This window comes from Morus notabilis, unplaced genomic scaffold (genome assembly GCF_000414095.1).
Source record: "Morus notabilis unplaced genomic scaffold, ASM41409v2 Scaffold1, whole genome shotgun sequence".
Taxonomy (NCBI): Eukaryota; Viridiplantae; Streptophyta; class Magnoliopsida; order Rosales; family Moraceae; genus Morus; species Morus notabilis.
The window spans coordinates 288,864-300,838 of NW_010357566.1; the positions used below are offsets into that span (position 1 = coordinate 288,864).

The 11,975-nt window shown below is 29.7% G+C and overlaps 1 protein-coding gene across 1 annotated transcript in view; it reads left to right on the plus strand.

The window, feature by feature from the left end:
* The first annotated feature begins 6,897 nt into the window (after positions 1 to 6,897).
* LOC21396865 (probable zinc metalloprotease EGY1, chloroplastic) overlaps positions 6,898 to 11,975 on the plus strand; it is a 10,104-nt gene continuing 5,026 nt past the window's right edge. Inside the window, exons 1-4 of the mRNA XM_024171737.1 lie at positions 6,898 to 7,469; positions 8,516 to 8,980; positions 9,092 to 9,232; positions 10,991 to 11,092. Of these exons, the coding sequence (XP_024027505.1) occupies positions 7,095 to 7,469; positions 8,516 to 8,980; positions 9,092 to 9,232; positions 10,991 to 11,092 (1,083 nt within the window). The 5' untranslated portion in view covers positions 6,898 to 7,094. The remainder of the gene's footprint in view (positions 7,470 to 8,515; positions 8,981 to 9,091; positions 9,233 to 10,990; positions 11,093 to 11,975) is intronic.

Sequence of the window (11,975 nt, forward strand, 5' to 3'; positions counted from 1 at the left end):
TTGAACTGCGGTTTAGGGTTTAGTGACCAGTCGATTCTTTTTCCTTTTTTTCCTTTTGCACCTAGGGTCGCCAACCTTTTTGTCTTTAACATTTAGGTCCTCATTTTGAAAATTTAGGCTCCCTTCATTTCGCTATTCGAGTTTTATTATAGTAAAAAATTTTAAAAAATAGTCACATCTAATTTTTTGGTTACAGTAAAAAGCTCTCATACAATATCACATCTCAACTCAAATTAAAAACTTGAATTAGCAAACCGAACGACAAATGAGCTGAGCATCTAAGTCTGATAATTTGGGTTTCAACACAATAATACAACACAAAACCGTATAAAATTAGAGGGTTTGAGTTTTCTTTAAATAGGTCTAGATAAAAAAAGTGGTTGAACCTGCCAAACACGATTAAAAAAGAGTAAACACGACACGAACCCTTCAGCACGAAATTAACCTAAAATAACTCGTTTAATAAATGTGTCATAAATAGGTTGACACGCACACGACACATTTTTAACCCATTTTTATTTAGATATGTATAAATATATTTTTTTAGAAAAAAAATAGGTGATATATAAGGAAGGCCCTAGGGTTTTCTCTTATGGAATTTCTCTTTTAGTTTACTATTTTGCTATATTGTTGAATTTTTTATTTTTTTAATATTTTTTATCATTAAGAATTGAATTTCAATAGAAAGGTAGTAAATGTGTTTGCAAGTTGACACGATACGTTATTGACCTGTTTAATAAACTAGTTGGTTGTGTAATATTCGTGTCAATCTTGTAATAAAAAAGTAGTGTTTAGGTTTCTTATTCTGAGGCGATTATTAAATGAGCCGTGTTCGTGTCAACAAATGGGTATGACATGACATGGACCCAACACGACAACACGAATTACCACACCTATAATCTTAACTCTCATTTTCTCAACACTTATGTCCCCAGTTTTAAATTGTAAACAATCAAGTCTCTATACTTTTATCTTCTTTACACTTGCGTCCCCATTTTTGAAGTCTTGAATAGTTGAACATTAATTAAAGTCCATTTTATTTCACCGATTCGAGTTTAGAATTTGAGTTTTGTTATAGTAAAAAGCTCTCAGAAACAGTCATATTTAACTTTTTTACTACTGTAAAAAGTTTTCATATAAAATTACATCTCAACTCGAATTAAAAACTCAAATCAACGAACTAAACAGTCCCTTAAAGAAGATTTTAATCCCTAACAAGATCTTTTGTATATTAATCTACTTTACTTACCCCTTAAAAACTTTACTTTTAGTTTTGTATTAACTTGTATTTTATATTCAAAATAGATGTGACAATAAAAACAAAAAAAAATTTATACAATAATAAAATTTAAAAGTAACTAAATAAATATATTAATCAATTGGCGTTGACTTGAACGAAATTTGATGTCATTTGATTTTTCTTATTTGTTGGTTTAATTCAATTAAACATTAATGAATAAAGTTTTTCAAGGTAGAAATGGTAATAACGTTTTTTTTAATAATTATAAATGGTAATAAAGTTAACTGATTATAATGGTGTAAAATCAAATTTTGTTTCATAATTTCAAAATGGGGACCTAAGTGTTGAGAATAGTTTGAGAACTTAGCATCAGTTTATTTTACTGATTTAGTTCAGTTCAACTTAGTTTAAACAATGAGTACAGTTTAAATTTGTATTTGATAAGCACGATGTTTGAATTATATTTTCTGTTTGGACTGAATTAAACTGTCAAACTTAGAGTTTAGCTTCCTCCTTAAGTTCAACCGTTGAAATCATTTTTGAACAGTAAAAAAGTACTCACTTTCTCTACTTTTCACACCTACCAAACACAAATTTAAATTTTATTCCTTGTTCAGACTAAAATTTTAACAGCACATCTAAGTGGACGTTTAGTTCATAGATTCAAAAACATGATTCAGAACCATTCTCGTTTTACATGTATTTTTTGTGAGAGAAAAATACTGTAGAAAAACATGACTCATGATTTAGAATCAGGGACAAATACAGGAAACAAACGTTCGTTCACTTCGCTGATTCGAGTTTGTAATTCGAGTTGAGATGTGATTTTATGTGAGAGCCTTTTACTATAGTAAAAAAGTTAGATGTGACTGTTTCTGAAAACTTTTTACTGTAACAAAACTCAAATTCTAAACTCGAATCGGTGAAGTGAACGAGGCCTAAATGTTAATTCAAACTACAGTTTAAATCACACAGTTTGAATTTTTTTTATTTAAATAAAGAAAATTCAAATCAATAAACTTCGAAGTAGTGAATCAAATAGGGACTTAATTGATCAAAATATCAAAACGGAGACTCGAGAGACAAGAAAACATAAGTCTGGAGACTTGTAATTTTTCAAAATAAAGATCCGAGTGCTAAAAGTTAAAAAGTTGGACATCTCAAGTAAAAAAATCTTGATGCGGAACAACAAGATTAGCTTTTGAATACAAATCAATAAACTTCGAAGTAGTGAATCAAATAGGGACTTAATTGATCAAAATATCAAAACGGAGACTCGAGAGACAAGAAAACATAAGTCTGGAGACTTGTAATTTTTCAAAATAAAGATCCGAGTGCTAAAAGTTAAAAAGTTGGACATCTCAAGTAAAAAAATCTTGATGCGGAACAACAAGATTAGCTTTTGAATAATGTCTATAGTTATCTATTGTGATATATTTTAGATTTAGTACTCACTTTTGAATTACGATCATATTTTGCTTGTATGATTATCTCTAAGAAAAAATGTGATCAATACTAAATTTTACCCTCTGATTTTACCTTACCTTTTGAAGTTCCCTTAAAGTCTCTGTAACACAATTAAATTTCATCATTTTCCCAAAAGTTTATTTGAAATATTTACATTCTTCATAAAGCAAAGATAGCCCAAACCTTTTTACCTTATAAACTCTCGAAAGATTGTAGCTTTCTTTAAAATCTCATTTTCGGATTCCAACAAATATCCATATTTCTTCATACCAAAAGTGAGGTTTTTCAACATTTTTAGAACTCGAATTTTAATCTACTCAAGGTACGTTTAAATATTTTATAGCTATTCGTTTGCCCTTAAAAACTTGAAAACAAGTCACTCGAGTAAAGAATTTGGGTCAAGTCTTTGTTCAACAAGGACTGCTCGAGTGAAGACTCAAGTAGAAAAACAACAATTCTTGAGTACAGCTCCACCCCCTTGATTCAAGTTCAAAGTCAGCCGCAATTGTTGACAAAAATTACTTTCCCTTATTTTAATAATAAATTCTAAACAAAAATAAAAATTTGGATCAAGTCTTTGTTCAGCAAGGACTGCTCGAGTGAAGACTCAAGTAGAAAAACAACAATTCTTGAGTACAGCTCCACGCCCTTGATTCAAGTTCAAGGTCAGCCGCAATTGTTGACAAAAATTACTTTCCCTTATTTTAATAATAAATTATAAACAAAAATAATTACCATACTTTGCAAAGAATTACAAAATTACATCCATATTATATGGCTCTTCAATATCATCTGTTATTTCCTTACGGAGAAGATGGTTATAGAACAAATTTGAAATGCAATATAAACAATCCAAATAATAGATCCACATGGAAGAGAATTTCTATGAGAGAATTTTATTCCTATCAACTGCAAGAACGTGAAATGCAAGGCAATACTCTTTTCAGAGGCGGCAGATAATTTCAACAATATGTAGTCGATGCATATATGCCTCTATAGAAGAAGATCGCTTGGACTATATTAGAAAAAATTAAAAAAATTTAAGATATGAAATTTATCAAGGAATCAAGGATACTGTTATTAGAGGAGATACAAATGCACAAGCAATAGGCAAAAGAATTATCCTTCCTTTCAGTCACACAGGAAGTCCCAGAGATATGATTCAAAACTATCAAGATGTAATGGCAATTTGTAGGAACTATGGAAATCTAGATTTATTGATAACATTCACACATAATCTAAAATAGCCTAAAATTATTAGAGCTCTAACAAAAATATCGGGTAAAAACTTGAAGATAGACCATATATTATTACAAGAATTTTCAAAATGAAATTAGATCATGTTTAATCTATTATCAAAAATGAAAATACATTTGGGACAATTGTAGTAGGTTAGTGCCCCTTTTCAACATTTATTTTACTTCAACAATAGGAAACAAAAATGATTTATTATTTTTAATATTAAACTAAAACTAAAACAAACTTTTTTAAACAAAATTTTATAGATTTAAATGTCCTTGAATTCTAGAAATGGGGTTTGCCACATTGTTATTTCTTATTTTGGTTGCATCTCGACGGAAAGCTACGTGAACCATCACAAATAGACAAATTCATCTTTGCAGAAATACTTGATCCTGAAAAAAATACATTAGAATACAATGTTGTAGAGGAATTTATGATGCATGGACTGTGTGACACTGCTACAGCAAATGTTCTATGCATGAAAAATTCAGAATGCTCAAAACAATTAAGAAATGATACAACTATTGAAGAAAATGGATTTGTTAATTACAAAAGAAGAAATACCATTTTTTATGTAGAAAAAGAAGGTATCAAATTAGACAATAGATTTGTAATTCCCTACAATAAAAACTTATGTCTAAAATTTCATGCTCACATGTTAAAAACTTCTTCTTCCTACTTCTCTCTCTCTCTCTTTTTTTTTTTTTTAACTTTTCCTCTTTTTTTTTTTTTTTTCTTTTTTTTTTTTTTTTTTAACTTTTCCTCTTTTTTTTTTTTTTTTTCCTTTTTTTTAGTTTTTCTTCTATTGTTTTACCTATTTTCTTTTTTTTTACCTCGGATATATTCCTTCTTTTTTGTTTTTTTTTTAGTTTTAGTTTTTTGTTTTTACAATATCCTTCATTTAAATGCATTCGTTTTCTTATTGTTTTTTTTTTATGTTTTTACCTCAGATATTGCCTCTAATATTCTTTAACAGTTCATTTGTTTTTACAATATCCTTCTTTTAAATACATTCGTTTTCTTATTGTTTTTTTAATGTTTTTACGTCAAATATTGCGTCTAATATTTGTTAACAGTTCATTTATTTTTACAATATCTTTCTTTTGAATACATTCATTTTCTTATTTTTTTTAATTAAAACAATTCATTTCAAATATGTGTCTGCTTTTGTCAAAAACTCATATATAATTTTTATTAATTTTTATTATTGTTCTTTTCCTCTTTTTTCGTTTGTTCTTACTTTCTTTAATTCTTTCTTCTTCTTTTTTTTGTCCACTAATATTCTTTGATAATTCATTTTTTCCCACTACATTTCTTTAAAATACTTTCTTTTAATATAAATAATTCCTTTCAAATATCTTCCAACTTAATTTTTTTTAATAAAAAATTCTTATATAATTTTAATTTTTTTTATATGATTTTTTAAAAAATATATATTTTTTCTTTTGCTCTAATTAATGGACTTAATTTTTAAAGAGACTACGCATTTTAACGTGACATCGAACTTATAAAGTTATTTTTCACGTGTATAGCACATGACTCAACTAGTGTCAAAAGGAAAGAAAAGCCTTCTTATAATAAAAAATGTCAAAAAGAAAGAAAAATATTTTGACTCTTTTATGTGTGTATAGATAGATATGTATATATATATATGTTTATATTTTTTTAACATACATAATAGAGCAAAAAAGTGTTTCCTTCCTGGCATTATAAGGAGGCTTCTTCTTCTTTTTAACAACAAGCATTTCCTTTTTGTTTTGTTTTGTTTTCTCTTTTTTTTTTTTTTAACGTTTCCTAATTTCTTTTTATCTTTTCTTTTTTTTATTTGTTTTTTATCCAAAGTTCCTGTACAGTTTAATTTGGTTTATAATGTATTTCTTTAAAATACTTTTTTTCTCACTTTGCACTCACTAAAATAATTTATTTTAAATATATTCTTAACTTTTCCTTTTTGTTAAAGGTTGTTTTGTAGTTTAATCCTTTTTGATATGTTTCTTGAAACACTTTTCTTATTATCTACATATTTTTTTCTAGGTGGCACTCTCAACTATTACTTATCTTATAAATAAAAATACTATGATTCATCTTTGTTTAAATATTTTCTCTTACATATGAGCCTACTCAATATTATTTTTTCAAATGTGGCCCTCATAAAATATTTTTTCATATAATTTCTTTAGTGATGTGATAACTTATCTACCTAAATATTTTTTTTGTTTTGTTTATAAACCTCTTAAATATTATATTTTCATATGTATCCCATAAATAATTTACTCTCTAATTTGTTTCACTTATTTTTTTTTAACTAAACTAAACTCTTAAAAGAACATTAAAACAAATTTTAAAGAGATTTTAAATCTTTATATCTTAAAAAAAAAAAATAACATGTTGAAAACACGCGGATTCTACTAGTTTATATCTATTCTAAGTGATAATCCGTTTTTTGAAGGGCGTTTTGTTGCCTTTTAAAAAAAAAAAAAATAGCTTTTTTTTTCTTTTTAATTTTTAAGTTCTAATTTTTCTTTTCTTTTTTTCCCTTATCTTTTCTTATTGCATACTTTAACATCTAATTTTTATATATTTTTAAATGTATCTTATTAAATACTTTTTTTAGAATTATCTAAAATATTATTTTTTTAATTATCCTACTAAATTAATTTATTTTTTAAAATCTACTTAAATAAACATATTTTAACTGTGATCCTTTAAGCTTCAGTTCTGAAACATTTTTTACAAATGTTTTCTTAAGTTTGGTTTTTAATCTTTTTTCTTTGTCTTTTACTTTAAATCTTTTTTTCTCATTTTTCTTTTTATTTCTTTTATTTTATTTCTGTTTTTTAGGCTTAAATGAGCGAGTTACTAGAAAAAATAAAAGAGAAAAACTAACAGATATTTTAATTTAAGTATAAAAAAAAGAAGACGGATTTGTTTTTCAAGAAACAGGCGATGAGGATATAATGCCGCGACAAAACCAAAACGGACGAGCTCAGAGCTAAGCTGTTTCTCGCGCATATTCCATTTCTTTCTTGGTTTGAATTGCCTTTTTCTCAAATGCTTCTCTGAAACAACAAATTCTTCCATTCTTACTTTCTCTTCTAATCCATCCATAAATTCGGAGTTTTTCCAGTTATTTGTTTCTGAATCCATGGCGACGCTCACCGGTTTCCGCTTCACCACAGTGGATTTCAATTTCAGCTTCAAATCCCGAGAAATTCCCAAAATCCAATTATTGGAGCGTAGGAAAGCCAGGAATTCTTGCTTCCTGTGCAGCAAAATCTTCAGGAGAGAGAGAATTCAGCTCTCCTTCAGGAATTTCGGTAGGTTTCGGTGTTTCAGCACTGACAACAATGCCGGTGATGATAAAAATGGTAACACTGCGACTTCAAACGACAACAATGGTGTAAAAAAGACGACGACGACGACGACGGCGACTTCCACGGCACCAACTGAAGAGGAAGAAGAGACGCTGAAAAATGAGTTTGAGTCGGAGAAGACCACGCCTGCTTCGGTTTCTTCAAGGGTATTGTTTTCTTTTCTATTGGTGTATGTTAAGATTTTTGGTAGTAAAATAATGTGTTCATTCTAGAATATTCATTAGTGGGTTAATTTGCGCAATTATGATTTTCCAATTATGCCCCATTGGTTTTGTGCGGTTTAACTGTGATCAAAGTGTCTGTAACAACAAACTGTTTTAGTTCAGCATTTCTCTGTTGGCTTATTGGGCAACAGAAATAAGTTTACTTTTTGTTGCAGCCTACAGGAGAACCACATATTGAAGAGAGTCTTAGGTTACAATGGCTTTACATACTTAACAATAGGATTATTCTCACGGGTGGTCGCTGAACTTAAGGTCATTTCCAATTTAGCACTAGAACCCCTTGAATTTTCAATTAGTTTCACTTAACTTGATTTGATAGAATTCTTGTTAAAAACGGACAGATAAAAGGAGGCAGTGTGATAATGTGGTCTTTCTGTTAAAATAAAATAGAGAAAGACCACGTGACCACACTTATCCTCTCTTTTTCCATCTGGTTATGACAGAAATTCTAACAAAAGGGGTTAAAGTGCCACTAATTTAAAATTTATGAAGTAAAATGAGAGTTTTTAAAGTTTATGGGGCAAACTAGGAATGACTCCAAAGTTTAGCGGCTATTGCTCAGATGAATTCATAATATGTTGGAAGGTGAATTACTAATCTTCTGCACCAGTTAATAGTCAAACTTTTTGCATTTTCTGGTTAAAGTAATACTGAAAAAATCTTTACTTTGTTTATTTGACCTTTTTCCTTTGATTTGGAGCATCTTATTCGTTATAGTTTCTGCTATGGAATGAAAGAAGTGTGATTATAACTACGATACCCTTTCCATTATAACTACGATACCCTTGTAAGGTAACTGATTACTATTTGGCATCCTAGTATCCATACATGTTAGTCCATGGTATAACGATATCATTAATGAGCAATATTACATTGGGAGATAGATGCTAGCTGAATTTGTTTGCACAGTATCTAGTATAAAAAGATGGCAAAGCTGACCCTAACATATCAGAGTATTGACTCCTCAGCCGTCAACTACGCCGTCGTTTGGACCAGCTTACAGCAATTTCCAAGTTGACTCTTTTAAGCTTATGGAACTTCTTGGACCTGAAAAGGTTGATCCTGCCGACGTAAAGTTGATTAAGGACAAGCTTTTTGGGTATTCTACGTTCTGGGTGACCAAAGAAGAGCCTTTTGGAGACCTTGGTGAAGGGGTTCTTTTTCTTGGGAACTTAAGGGGAAAGAGAGAGGATGTGTTTACTAAACTCCAGAGTCAGCTGGTTGAGGTAACTGGTGACAAGTACAACCTTTTTATGGTTGAGGAACCCAATTCAGAAGGACCAGACCCACGTGGTGGTCCACGTGTCAGCTTTGGCTTATTGCGGAAAGAGGTCTCAGAACCAGGGCCAACAACACTTTGGCAATATGTAATTGCTCTTTTGTTATTCCTTCTTACAATAGGTTCCTCTGTGGAACTAGGAATTGCATCTCAGGTATGCCAAACTTTCTTATATTCTGAAATTGACTTTTAGTTATTTGTACTTGAAAATAGGTTTTTTTTCCAATCTTCTAACTATATTATCAATTGTGGTTCTGTTAAACAGATTAATAGACTTCCACCTGAGGTGGTGAAATACTTCACAGATCCAAATGCGATTGAGCCACCAGATATGGAGCTGTTATTCCCTTTTGTTGATTCCGCTTTACCGCTAGCTTATGGTGTCTTGGGGGTTTTGCTATTCCATGTACGTAACTTCATTTTCTAGGTTTTGGCTTAACCCACACATTTCATGTGATTTTTATTTTTTATTTTTTATTTCATTGCTTCTTGCAATATCTTTGCTGCGTTCTCTTGCATCATAATCATTTTTTTTATACCTGTAATATTTTTCTTCTTCGCATGATTAGGAATGGATGAGTTAGATTCTTAAATTGAATCCTCCTTTATGACATTTTGCTTAAAATTTGGCCTTTAAGTTAATTGAATGACAAAAGTTGTTATTTAAACTGACTTACCGTAGTGTCCTCAGATCATCTTATCATATCGACAGGTTGAAATATATTGATATTTACGCAATACATTTTGACCCTGTTAATCTGTTCATTCATCTTTTTTTTTTTTTAGTTCTTTCAAATCTTCCTTTTTACTTTTTACTAATTCCTTTTATGTTTCTCAGCTGAAGATTAACATTATCAGATTTTTCATCTTAATTTGCTCATCATTTAAATAAGTGTTGAACATAAATATTTAAAAAGGCTAGTTGGGGTATTGGGGCATTTTGCGTCAGTGTGTTGATGTGTATTAAGGCGTAAGCTTAAAGTAACCTTAAAAAATTATAAATTATAAATTTTTAAGCCTCGTATCTTTAGTTAACCGAGACGTAGCAGAAAGAAAAAAAGATGTAATTTCGGCAGGCCAGCAGCTAGAAACATAAAAAATAAAAAAGAAGAGTTCACTAGCCAGTGGAAAGAAGCAGAAAAGGAAGAGATTTCATTAGCCAGTACAACAGTAAGAGAAAAGAAAAAGGAACGTAGATGAAGAAGATCACAAACGGAAAAAAAGTTGATAAGCTATATTGAAGTGGCATTTTGAAAGTAGATGAAGAAGATAACAAAACAAAAAAAGTTGATAAGCTATGTTGACCGCAAAACGAACGTAGATTCAGCTGAACTGTGCTCAAACCTCCATGCAAACCTTCTTACATCCAATAGAAATGCATGGATGAAGTGACATTTTTAAACCTCTGAGAGATACTTTGAAACAGAACAGTTCTGAATATCATATTTGCAGTATGAAACCTATTATTTAATTCATTGGATTTAGGGTGACCATATAGAGGGACAAACTGAATTTCTTTCCTGAGGCAAGCTGTGTTGTCAAAAGTAGGTTAATAATATTCAACAGTTTAGGAAATTAATGTTCTCCGATTCAGGGTCACCATGAAGGCAGACATGCTAAAGTGCTATCTTGAGACAATAAATTTTGTTAAAGGGAGATTCAATAATTCAATGGTGTAGTAGACTAATTCTTTTTGATGCTGTTATTGAACAGGTAATATTGACCCACTCAGATATTACGTGCACTATGTAACATTACCAGAAAATAAAAATACAACCATACTTGACACCCAAGTGATTTTTACTTTGTGTTTGTATATGAGGGAAAACTCTCATGGAACATGATAGATTAGGTATAATTGTATATAGAGATGAGGGAGTACCTTTTGATTTTTACACCTTCTCAATGTACAAAGAATCTTCGTTCATAGGCTAAGGGACTGTTCATCCATTTTCATGGAAAACTACCTGAATTTGTGGGAACAGTCCAACGGAGGCGTTCCATGGAAACACTTCATTATCATTAATCCATTATCAAACTAGCATCTCTGTCCTTGATGCTTATCTTACTATTCCTACGTTTACGTTCTTAAGTCTTGACTTAGTCTCTGTTTTTTTTTGGGGTTTATTTCCACTATCAATACAGTGATATAAATCTCTTGCAGGAAGTTGGGCACTTTCTGGCCGCATTTCCCAAAAAAGTGAAACTCAGCATTCCTTATTTCATTCCTAATATCACTCTTGGAAGCTTTGGTGCTATCACACAGGTGCGTAAATGTATCCATACAGGTTGCAACTTTCATAATGGAAGTTTTAAGTTGGACAAAATGATATCTCGGCAAGAATGGACTCTTTTTTTTTTTTTTTTATATATATTATTGAATTAGTGGTCTAACTAGTTTTATGTTTAAAGACAGAAATACATGGTTTTTTTTATTTTTTTTTTATCTCTGCTTATCCTTTTAAAAAGTACTAGTTTGGAAGCACATGCATAGCACGTGCATATTTAGTTTGTTGATGAATGTAATTTCTTTTTTAAAAAGGAATTAGCTACACAAAATTTATTAAATATCTAAGTAGAACAAGTTTTGCCATATAAAAAAGAGAGAGATGGAATATATTCGTTATGATGAATTAGATAGTAAATTATTGCATGTGAGAAAATAATATTTGAAGGGTTGCAGGAAAAGATGTTTAAATAGGAACACTTTTGAAAATTCATTTCAGCAGGGCAATTAGGGAAAAGAAATTATAAGGGTCATATTTAAAAAAGTTTTTATCTTAAAGGACTATAAGAAGAAATATTTTGTAGATAGACATTTGGCAAAAGCTATTTTAATAGTAGAAAAACAAATAATAATAAGGCATATATGAAATGAAATTTTCAATTAAGAGATATGTTTCAAGTTAATATTATGTATGTATTGACAAATAGAACATATTTAAGAGGAAAACAAAAATTTTTGTGGACAAAAAAAAAAAAAAAAAATTAATTAGAAGATAATGTGTGTGTGCGTGTGTGAGTGAGTGAGTGATTGAAAATAATAGTTGAGAGGGCCACAAGAAAAACAATGCTTAAGCATGGATATATTTAAAATATATATATATATATATATATATATATATCTATAGAGTCAAAAATAGAGAGAA